The sequence below is a fragment of the Corvus hawaiiensis genome, chromosome 2 (genome assembly GCF_020740725.1).
Source record: "Corvus hawaiiensis isolate bCorHaw1 chromosome 2, bCorHaw1.pri.cur, whole genome shotgun sequence".
NCBI classification, from domain to species: domain Eukaryota; kingdom Metazoa; phylum Chordata; class Aves; order Passeriformes; family Corvidae; genus Corvus; species Corvus hawaiiensis.
Window position 1 is genome coordinate 27,529,161 of NC_063214.1, and position 12,016 is coordinate 27,541,176.

The 12,016-nt window shown below is 51.6% G+C and overlaps 1 protein-coding gene across 3 annotated transcripts in view; it reads left to right on the forward strand.

The window, feature by feature from the left end:
* The window catches only part of LOC125321298 (limbic system associated membrane protein), a 1,007,901-nt gene extending 996,086 nt beyond the window's left edge, over positions 1 to 11,815 (forward strand). For all 3 annotated transcript variants that reach the window (XM_048293943.1, XM_048293942.1, XM_048293944.1), the window contains one exon: positions 4,441 to 11,815. In XM_048293943.1, the coding sequence (XP_048149900.1) occupies positions 4,441 to 4,538 (98 nt within the window). In that variant the 3' untranslated portion in view covers positions 4,539 to 11,815. The remainder of the gene's footprint in view (positions 1 to 4,440) is intronic.
* The last annotated feature ends 201 nt before the right edge of the window (positions 11,816 to 12,016 follow it).

Here is a 12,016-nt window from a genome sequence, read left to right on the forward strand (position 1 = left end):
GGGTACAGTAGCACCTGTCACCACTCCTGTCTAGTGAACCCTGGGCTAGGCTGCCTTGCAGCCCTCTGGACGTGAGGGCATGCAGCAACTGTTCTGCCTCATGCTGCGTGGAAGGGTTGGCCTGCAGGAGTGCTAGGCACTAGGGGAGATTGCTGGCACCCCAAACTGAAGGGCCTTGCCACTCCTTCTGCATCCTCCCTCAGGAGTATGTGGAAGTTCTCCCAGAAGCATTAGGAAAAGGCTCCTGGAGCCTCTCTGTGCCAGGCTGGTATTCTGGGCTGTTGCACACAGGCAGGTGGGCGGGACCAGTGAGGTCACAGTGGCACAGCTCTGTTTTTCCCATTGTTAAATTCAAGGATGCAGCCAGGGTTACACTGCCTTGGGGACAGGGGTGGGATGGGGCTGCACATGGTCCCCCTCACCTTGTGAGAGCTACAGCTCTCTAAATCTTGGCCAAGGCTACCTTGTGGCATGGCACCAATGCAGATCACCCAGGCTGAACGTGTGACACCGATAAAGCCTTGGAAACATAGGATGCAGTGCCCATGAAGCTGTTGCAGTACAATTAGGCACCATGGCAGGGCTCCACCTGCCTCTGCACCAGGTATCGAAATGTCTCACATTTGGAGCAAGGAAGAGCAGTGCAGTTGTTCTAGCCTTGCCAATTTTCAGTCTGCTCCTTCTTGATTTGCTTAATGGGATCTGACTCGGTCAGCATTTAGGGTCTAGGGTCCCTTAGGGGTTTAGCTGTGAAATGCTGCCAGATATTCATATTAACTCATCAGCATCGGAAATCCAATTTCCTCTCCTGTCTGTGGTGGAAGAGCACCCCTTTCAAAGCTGTTCCGTGGTCACAGATTTGGCAGGGCTGTCCAATTGCCGGGGGATGAATAGCCCGGGATATTACAGCAAATTCCCAGAGCACAGGCTCAAGGGTACCGAAGCGGGAGACCACAGGGACAGCCTCGAAGCCCCCGGTGCCAGCGGAGAGGGAGCAGGGGAGGGCAGCCGGGTGGCCGGGGGAGTTTCTGGGGGGGCTCCACCGGGCAGAGCTCGGGGGCGGCTCCGCGCGGCGGCCGCCAGAGGGCGCCGGAGACCGCACCGCTGCTGCTGCGGGACCGGGGTGGCGAGGGGATGTGCGGGATGGCGAGCGGATGTGCGGAATGGCGAGGGGATGTGCGGGATGGCGAGGGGGCTGTGACATGGGGGCTGCGGGACCGGGATGGCGAAGGGATGTGCGGGCACGGTGAGGGGACTACAGGGCGGGGGGATTGCCAGGGGTCTGTGCCCTGGGGGCTGCAGGGATGGGGGATTGCGGGGAGTCTGTGCGCTCAGGGGCTTGGCGTCTGCGGCGTGCGTGTGCACGCCTGGGGGAGCTGTGCCCACGCGTGCCTGTCCACGCGTGCACGCTGGGGGTGGGCGCGCCTGCGGAGGGCAGTGTGCAGGTGTGGGGTGTGCGGGTTCTGCAGCACACCGTGGCCGCTGTGGAGGCCGGCGCTGCCCCCAGCGTGGGCGCTCACCCGTGGCCGTATGGGTGCCTCGGTGCCCACAGCAGCAGCTGCTCATGCACGCACATGGAGAGGTCATCATGCAAACATGGGCTGGCACAGCCTGAGGTGTGGCTGGGAAGGAAGGGTGACAGTGATAGAATGAATTGAAAATGGATGCTATTTCCTGCACAAAATTTCACTCAAAGACAAATATTTTATTTTCTTCCAGCATTTTCACTCTCTTTCTTATTACGCTTGAGCAGTTGTTGTCCCCCAAGACATTATTTTGTGATAGAACTATGACCTTCCCGGAGTTTTCAGTACTTGTGACAGGAAATGTAGCACCCGTGGCATGTACTCTAGCTAGCTGTGCTGTCAAACCCAGAGATTCCATGTGGCCCCCAGGGTTATGTGCAGAGACCACACTGGATCCCAGTCCTCCCAGTCAGCCTAACACACTGCCCAACACCTGCACAGCCTGCTGGTGAGAACAGCTGCTGGGGTTAGCCTGTGGTGTGGCACAGAAGGTGATCAGGACTGCACGTGGAGAGGTTTCTGTAGCCAGCCCCACCATCTGACTGGGACACACAGGCAGCCATGAGAACATGTAACACATTATTTTTCATCTCTGGAGATGGGAGTTTTGGCTTGTCAGATGCCCTCAAACTTAGACTCACAAGCTCAAGCAGAACAGAAGCCGGTGTGACCCTCTCCCAAGTCTTCCATCACACCACCTGTCTTTGTGTGTCCTCTCTTATACCTAGATATTGCAGAGGCTCATCTCTTCACCACATCACTACCACACCATACCATGCCTCTGCCCCCAGTCCCCACCAAGCTCACAAACTCTGATCTGTGCATTTCGATGTATTGAGGCAGAGGTACCCAGCCAAGGCCAAATATCCCCTTGCCTGTGCATTGCATGCCACCATTGGTGCACATGCCTTTGCTCTGGTTGCGTGGGCACCCTAGAAAAGTGGCAAAGAGGAGGATGGTTGCCACGTGTGTGTTATGTACATGTCCATGTATGAGTTAAGACAAATAGTATCGAAGCCAAATAGTAAAAATGTGGTGGCTGAACATTTTTGTAGGGAACACACCCTGCCTGGTGTGCTCTTGTTTATTTGCTGTGCCAGAGGAGTCATGTTTTGTGCCAAAAAGGGATGCAAATGGTCCCAAAGAGCTTCCCCACAGTTATTTGACTGTGAGAGATGCTTTTTCTGAAACATAGGTGAGGTAGGGGTAGTAGCTGAACTGAAACTTGTTCCTGAGTGTAGAGGAGGAAATAAAAAGAGTAAAAAAAACCAGTGTAGTAGGATTTGTGTGACAAGCCACAAAAGATGCACGTGGGCTAGCTGAAAAAGAAGCCATAGATGGAATATAAATTTTCCACACAAATCAGCACATACTTACTAATGAAAGAACAGAACTGGGGCACAAACAACTACTCTAGTAAGTGATCAGCTACATTAGGAAGAAATCAGACAAAAGAAAATGCAGTGGAATTTGAGGGACTCTGGAGACATCCTTCTTTGATTTGCTGCCTTTTAGTTACCAGCTCAAGTTTAATAGAGACCGTGCTGCTGAGCAAGCCTGTGGCACCTGAGCTCCACCCAGGAGAGTGGGGCTCTTCGCCTCTGCAGGCTGTGAGGGAGCAGTTGTACTTCAGTCTCATGGAGTTCTCTTGAACAGGGCCTTTTATAAAAATTTTTTTTGGCTCCCCTCCGCCATCAGAAATAGCTTTTCTTGGTAGTTAGCATGACTTCTTTCTTCCACAGCAGGATCAGTTCCAACATAAAAACTCATCTCCACCTCCACTCTTCAGCATCTTTCTGCACACCTTCTGTGTAAAACACTGCATACACACACACGTATGTGTATATATGTCCACGTACATGTGCATGCATGCACACGTATACGAGTACTTTATGTGCACACATACATGGTGAGCATGCATTTACAGAACCACAGCCATGTACACCTCCCTGACCAGTTCTAAAGACAGGCTGCCGAGGCTTGGGATTGCAGGGTGAATTTAAAACAGCATCACTGCCGTTAAAGCCATCCAGGAAAGGGAACCCGTAAATGAGAGGATGAATGAGAAGATGTCAGGAGTGTTAGCAATTAATATGCCTGGAGCGAGGCTGCATTATTTGTTGCTGCAGCAGTGCGCTCCTCCCTGCCCCCTCTGACGGAGCCTGTGGATGCGCACGCACACACGTGCAGCTTCATTTCCCACCCTTACGAAAAATCAACCTCCCTGGCACACCCTGCACCCTCACCCCATAGGTGTCATGCCACAGGGCTGTAAGTGCAACAGCAAAGCCTTCCTCCACCCCAGTTCAGACACAAATAATTACGGTGCAGCCCCTGGCAGGGAAGGGAGGTGTCTGCTGGTTGGGCCCATGTTTTATTGATCGGACCACTGTGATGAATCAGCTCCTGTAGAGCTGGTGTCTGCCTGCAGACAGGCACTGGCCACTGCACAGAATTACAACGAGTCCTGGCACTGAGAAGGTGGTGGAGCGGGCAGGTGTGGGGGTGGTGACCAGGGGCTGCATCTGCAAAGGTGTGAACCATATCCCTGCGCTGGAAGGCCAGCAGCTCCCAGCTGGAGGCACAGCAGGGGTTTGGATGTGGTCAGTAGCCAGGGTTGAAGCTTCCTGCATGCTCCAGGCCCTGCTCCTCCAGCCTGAGTGTTGTTTAGGGAGAGCCACATGCCATTGGAGTGTAAGCAGAGGGAAGGAGGATGCTGACGAGCTGGCAGGCAGCAGCCTGTAGCTGGGCTAGAGGGAGGCTCACCAGGGTGGGAAGGCAGCTGTGCCCTGAAGCCCAAACCCAGCACTGCAGGAGCAGCATGGGACTGAAGTGCTGTGTTCCTGTGTCACCCCCATCTCACCCAGCCTTGTGTAATCTTGTCTTCTTTTCTCTCCCTTCTCGCACCCTGCAGGACCCGGCACAGGGAGAGTAGACAACGGCTCCATGAGTTTGGCCGTCCCACTGTGGCTTCTGGCAGCATCCCTGCTCTGCCTACTCAGCAAATGTTAATACAAATCAGAATTAAAAATAATAATATTAATAATAATTAAAAAACCAACACAACAACAACAACACACAAAACAAAACGCGTTATACAGGAGACAGAGCGAAGAGAGGGGAGAGAGAAAAAAGAGGGGGGGGAGAGAGAGAGACGACTGTTTCTTTCACAACTTTTGTGTGTTCAGGAGCGAAGAGGGGGGAGAGGAAAAATTACAGCAAAGAAGACTCAGCAACATTTAATCCAAAACCTGAAAAGCCGGCTGTCAAGTCATCGACTGCCTAGGAGGCAACACAAAGCAAGGGGAGAATGGGGCACCAGCAAGGACCGTGTCGCCGGAGGATGCTGCAATGTAAACAATCCAACAAAACCTGCAAAGCCAATCAAACAGAAGATCCCTTTTCTTTTCTCTCCTCCTTCCTCTTTTCCATACTCCCTCACTTTCCTTCCTTCCTTCCTCCTCTTTCTTTCTTTTGCAGAAAGAGGTCTTTGCTTCGGTGTCTATAGCCATTTAACTTTTTGGATGCCCTGGGTCATTTTTGTGAGCTAATGCTCAGCCAGTTCATACTTTTAAAAACAAATTAAAAAAAAAAAAAAAAAGAGAAAAGAAAAAAAAAAAGAAAGCCACAAACCAGAGCAAGTCACCTGAAGCTCTCTGCACACTGGTGTCCTGTGAAGAACCCCTTCCTCTCTTCACTTCACCCTGCGCTCATGTGCACCCAGCCCTTGTTAAACACCTTCTTTCCTATCCCCTCCTTCATGCAACATCGCCCTCACTAGCCTGAACTAAGGCTGCGTCAACTCTACTGAAAGCCTACTTTTCTTTTTTGTTTTTTTTTTTTTTTTAAATCCTCTTCCTCCCCCCCAGTTCAACCAGGTGTCTTTCTCTTTCTCCTGTGTATGCCTGTGTGCGTGCGTGCATGCATGTGTGGCTCTTGCTCTGTCTTCACTCTCTCTCTTTCTCTTGCTCTCTCTAAGCATGCAAAACGAACAGTCCATGTGTACATATGCTCATCCTGCTGTAGATAATGTCCTGCCTTGTAAGTGTGAGACAAGATGCAGAGAGATCCCTTAGGCAGAGAAGAGAGATGAGGAGAGCAGGGCAGCTGCAACAAAGGTTCACATGGTGTCCCCTCTCCTGTGTCCTCACTGGCTTTTTGTCTTCTGGCCACCTTGTTTGCAAGAGTCAGTCTGCACCCTTGTCTAGGCTTTTTTCCTCTCCCACCTCCAACCTGTTTGGCTCTCAGCCTCCAAGTACCAGCATAGCAGCCTGTGCCATGCATGAGTGCTCGCGCACGCGCATGGGGGTGTGCACTCCTGCAATTGTCCAAGCAAGCAGAAGAAACCAGGACTGGCCCACAACCTATGGACTGAAGAGTGCGGCCACCATTCCTCCTGGGGATGGGCGGCTGGGCTGGTGGGATGTGAGTGATGAGACCTTGGACATCACCAAGCAGCCACTCCTTTTAGGTATAGCGTGTGTAGGAATGATACCTCAACATGAAAACCACAATCTGGCATTCCTAACCATTTTGGTAATCATGTAAAAATAGAGCCAATACCCTTTTTTGTTGCTTTGTTGGTTTTGTTCTTACTGTCCTCCCTGGTATAAAAGGAAATGCAGGCTGTGTAAGGGTGAGTGTGTGTGTATATGTGCATGTGTGTGTGCTGGACACCACTGCTATTACAAAACTCACTGCAAATTCCACATTTCAAAGAAATTGGGTCAGAAAATGTCCAGGACCTGTGAATGTAAGAAATAAATATCAGGTCCAAAATCCTGGGCTTACAAAGAAGGAGCTTAAAGTGGTGCAGCAAAGAAGCAGGCAGCACAATTTTCCCTGCTCTTCTCTTATCTCAAAGGTGCTGGTCTTGCTGGAGAGCACTCTCGCTCGCCATTGCACTTCCCACAGCAGAATCACATACAGAGGTGCCAGCAAGAGATGCTTTAGTGGCTCCCAAGTGAGGAGGGGAGAGAAGGTTGTGAGAAACAGGACTGATAAAATGCTGGGTGGTGGCTGGATTTACCACAACAGCACAAGGTCTGCTGCAGGAGCCAGAGTGAGCAGGGGCTGCAGTGCCTGTGTGTGGGTCGGGGCAGAGGGGAGAAGACTCCTGTGTCCCCTGGCCAGTCACGAGCCATAGTATCCACCAGCAGTAAAGTTGATAAAATGCAGGGTTTATCAGGTAGGCCTTTTTTGGAGAGAGGGATGTGCAGGGGAGAGCTTGATTTAGCCCACACAAATGGAGTGACCATGCCACGACAGCACAGTGCTTTACAGGTGCTCAGCCACTGAGCTTTCAAGCAGCAGCCAGTTTGCTCCTCTGTCTTTGCCCTGGGCACTGGGGCAGTGGCAGCACGCTTGGCAGCCGTGCTCACATGCAGGCAAGGGGGAAACAGCTTGGCCTTGCAGTGTGCGGGAGGGAATACCCGCCAAGTGCTCCCCTGCCGGGAAGCAAAGCGGGAATTGCTGCCTGCGAGCCCGGCCCCCCCCTTTGCGTGGGTGGGGCACAGTCCGGTGAGGCTTCTCCCTGCGCTCAGCGTGGTGCTCTCGCCTTACTGCGGCACTGCCGGCGCTGTCCCCTCGCTGCTGAGCTCAGCTCTTCCAGGAAGCAGCAGGCACGCAATTAAGCAGGCAGTCAAGGGCTCCTCTCAGGCAGCCAGAAGAGCAAGGAAATTTATTGAAGAGAGACGTGAAAGGCTGAAGTTTTGGCATTGTAAGAGTTGGTGTAGAGCTGCTGTGGGACTGGATGGTGGTAATTTATGCTCCTCTAGACCCCGAAGCCATACCTGCAAGAGAGTGCAAGTTGCAAGTGGGCAACTGGTGCTTGAAATCCACCCAAGGCATCCAGGGATGGCTCCCTTTCCTCCAAGAAAGGGCAGTCGTTGATGGGACTTGGGCATCTCCTTTGGAGACTGGTGTGTGTCAGCCCAGGAAAAAATGTATTCTTCAGAGCATTCAGACATCCCAGTCCTCCTGCCTAACCTTCAGGAGGGCCATGTAATTCCCAGTCTTAGTAACAAGTCCAGAGTTTCTGCTGCAACAGGGCTCCTCTTTCCCCTGGTACAGCCGTCAGCTGGTCCCAGAAACCAGGTCTGGGAGCTGCACCCTTTCCAGCACACTGGCATGAGGGAAAACACCACACTGCTCTTGCTCGGGGCTGCACCTATGCCAGGGTTTATTGGCACGGGCTTGTTGATAAAGGTGGGGAGCCCGCAGTGCCTTGCTGTGACAGGCTGTTCCTCAGGGCTGAGTCAAGCCCACTTTAGGTTCTTTGATGTCAACCTGGTTGCTATGGTAGCACCCTCTGCATGTGTTTTTGTCACTGTGGGGTCGCTCCTAGGCACTGGGGTCACACACATCAGACCCCTATGGTGTGGTTGTGGTCATCAAGTCTCGGCACCTCATTATGTCACATCTGTTTCTGTCACATCTGAAGGAGTTTTGAGGGGATGTTTTTTTTAAATGTCAAAAGCAGGGCATCCATTTTTTAAAGCCACTTGCTCATTAATGGGGGAAACGGCCCCAGCCCCAGTGCTGGGATCTGGTCTTTCTTGCAGGCCCTGGGCAGGTCTTTGCCTCTGTTGCCTGGCTGTGAAACAGTGAAAGCCAGTTAATTGCAGACCTCTCTGAGAAAAGCCACCAACACCAAGTATGCCTGTTGTCTGCAGCAGTGCTGGGAACCCCACTCCTGGCAATGTCTGTTCCTAGCAGGGCTGGGGGAAGTCCTGGGTAGGTTGGAGCTTGATTTTCTCCAAGAATCTAATCCTGTGAGCTGTAGTGTGCCTCACAGGGTGCTGCAAAAATCCCCCCATTTCTCCTGAACTCAAGCAGGGATCGCTCAGAGCACCTGTCAAGAGGTGAGCCCAGATGAATATAGGAAACAAAGGCAAGGTCCTATGCTTTTTCCCATTCTTTCTCCCTCCACCCTCTGACGGAGATGTTGCAATGGGTTTCCTCATGTCTCAGGCCCTTCTCTCTGAAACTGTTTCTCCTCATCATCTCTTCTCCCTGTTTACATCGCTGTCTTTCCCATCACCTCCCAAAAAGCTGTGTTCTTGCTTCCTGCTGCCTCTCAGCTGGTTGGGGACCAGGGAAGATGGGAGTTTGGAATGGGACACCAGTTCCTCGAGCTTGTCAGTGTAATTGTGTTTGATTGATGAAGATTTAACATTTAGTGTTATAAAAAGATATGAACAAAATGGAAAAAAAATTGTACTTCTTCTACTGGTTTGTAAATATTACAAGAGTTATATGAGATGTCTGGTAATGTCCAAGCAGAGGAACAAAAACTTAGATTTCATATATGGCCCCATAATCGCTAGCAGATTTCTAACCCTTTTCGGATGACTGAGAGGAGGGGTGAAGGCAAGTCTTTCTGAAAGGAACTGGACAGGGGAAATGCAGCCACCCCGAGCCACATGAACTCCATGCATGATTGTAGCATGTCGCTTGGAGCGTGTGCTTGGTCAGATGGAAAACGAAGCAAACACCTGTCTCTGAACGGCTGGGAAGGGCAACGTGGGATGCTCCAGCCGACACCTGTATCTTGGCAGTTGTGTTCATTTCTGTTTGTTTGCAGCCCTGCACTTGCGGGCTCGTTGCTCAGTGATGCACCCTCTCCTCCTCCCCCGTACCCGCTTTCTTCACCAGTGAAGTTGTGTCGCCCCATGCTAGCCCCGAGTGCATGTGAATGTGCCATTCATGGAGATTTCATTGGTGACATGCATTGTGTCGAGAGTTAGTCTTTGTCTGCACATCTTTCTCACGCCACTGACTGTTCACCACTTGGGCAGATCGCGCGTGCACTGCTGCTTACCCCACTTTTGGTCAAAGAACATCCAAGCCCCACCAGCTTCTCAGCTCCAGGTGCATCCAGACCACGCCCCCAGGCCACCTGTCTGAGCAACCCCGTTTTGAAAGTCCAAGCACACAGCATGGACAAAGCCACCATCAAAAGCCATGTGGCCTCCAGGCTGAGTGGAAGCTACACATCTGGAAGGAATTTGGGGGAGCAGCAGCAAGTCCTGATGAAACAAGAGGATCTGGGAAGTCAGAGGAGTTATGCTAGAGTCCTTCACAGCCCTACCAGCAGGTTGATATTTCAGCTCAATTGTTGTGCAGTGTTTCATCACTTCGCCCTTCCCTGGTGAGGGAATCTATGGGCACAGGGAAACACCTCATCTCCTCCCAACCCCTCACACCTCTGCTTCCTCTCCTCCAAGCACACTGACCTGCAGCCCAAATCATCATGGTGCTTGATGTGATGTAGCAACTGACATGGGGGATGGCTGACCAAGACAGTATGACAGAGGAGGTGCCTGGGGGGTGAGCAGTTATCTCTCTTTCTCCTTCTCTCTCTCTCTCGCTCTCCTGATGGTGCACAATCTTACTGCTTCTCTGACTCAAGGACACAAAACTTCTTGAGTTAGGGATGCCGGGAGCAAACTGTCCTATGGGAAGAGCAAAACTTGAGGCAGGGAAGTGATGGAGAAACTGGATGGTAATTTCCAAGATGTGATGCCGGTGGAAAAGGGTAGGGATGAGTGCTGTCCATCGTCCATGCGCAGAACTCTCAGGTTCATCAGCGAGGAGACCATGGCCTCTCAACGCTAATCTTAGAGTGGCTTCATATCCAGTGGGATGCCCAGAAGATGATTTTTTTTAATTGCATGACTCTGCTGACTAAGAGCTGTGTCACACCATTAAAACCTCTTTCACTTTTCCTTCTTGTAACTTGCTAGAACAATGATCGGGCAGCTCCCACAGCCCCCAAAATTTTGCCTAATGGTTGGCTCCCATTAGGGCAATATATGGTGCTTGCTTGTTGGTTCACTCGCCGTAACAGGGGAGCAGAACTCATCTTGGTGAGAGTATATTGGTATGGCCCTCTGTCCGTCAGTGTGATGGGGTGAGGTGAGGAGACCTGCCAAGGCAGGGCTTGGGCAAGAGGAACAGTTCTTCTGATTAGCCCAGGCAGGCGGGAAGCAAAGGGTCCTTCACTTGCTGCAGGCTTGGGTTAGCTGGTGCCACAGCAACTCAGACTGCCCTGCAAGCCTTGTAGAAGTGCTCAGGCAGCAGAGAAGGAAGGAGCAGTTACAGGGGACATGACTGCAGCACGGGTGGTGGGGGCTGCATTGAGCAGCAGGGCTCCTTGGGCAGCACAGCTGGGAAAGGGGCAGAGATTTCATCCCAGGAGGGCCCTTCTTTCCCTGCCTGTCCTCATGGTGCATCAGGAGCTCCCTCCTGGCCTCCCAGGGCATGCTCACCATGCAGAAAAATGAGCCTCAGCGAGTAAAGCAGTGTGACATCGCGGTGGCTCCAGCCGTGTCCTGAGGAAAGGCGTATGGATGTTTCTGTACGTAACAGAGGGGTCATGGGTGGAAACGAGGAGCAAGACTTACCTAGGAGCCAGCCAGTGAGGAGAGCACATCCCAATGAGGCTGTCCTTCTCCAGAACTGTGACATTTGCTCCCCACTCGGCCACGCACAGGCGCATACGCACACCCCGTGAGCTCCACCTCGCACATGCTACAGGAGTGCTCCTGGGGCGCTCTCCTTCCCCGCGCTCTCCATCACACTCAGCCAGGCGGGCACTCAGCCACCTGCTGCTAGCGGTGGCTCTGTCTGTGACACACAGCTACGTGGTGACCTCCTGAGGAAGCCAGGAGAAGGCGTGTGCATGCCTGTGCCTGCGGCAGCACACGTGTGTGCCAGGAAAGGGAGGAGGGGGCACAGAGCAGGAACCTGCCTCCGCGGTGCCACCGTCACCTGCCAAAATCATTCAGCCTTCCCAGCTGGAGCCAAGATTCATCCTCTAGACCTTGAGAATGAAGGCCAGTCCCTTCTTCTTGCTACACGGTGGGGTGGTTAGAACTCTCCTCATTAACAGTGTTATATACATATAAATATATATATATATCTATATCTTTATATCTATTTTTCCCCAGCACTGTAGACATGAGCTGAACTTCTCTTTAACGAAACGAGAAAATGGCCATTTTATTTTTTGCCATTGTTTTGGTTTTGAAACTAGCTCTGTGAAAGAAAGTTTTAAAAGCGCAAGTGTGTGTGTAAAAGAACCGATAAAAAAAACTAAACAACTCAACAAACAAATGAACAAAACCCAGTGATGAACAAAAAAAAAGCTTTTTATTTTTTCTTTTCTCAATGTATTTAACTTCTGTTATCTCGTTTCTGTTTCTTTACATGTATGAATGCTCTGCTCTTCTGTGATCTTAAAAAAAATACAAAAAAATACAAAAATTAAATAAACGTGAAAAGGAGGTAATGTTTCTTCATTTCCCCTCCCTTCCTTGCATACTCTGGCTTGTCTCCTCTCTGATCATGTCTAGTGATGACTTGCCAGCCTACAGGGGGAATGTGGGCCAGGCTACCCCTTCCCTCACCTTCCTTGGAGGGGCAGGGTGGTACAGGACTGCAAGTGGGGCAGGGGCCAGTGGCCTGGGACTGAGGGTGCTGTGTCA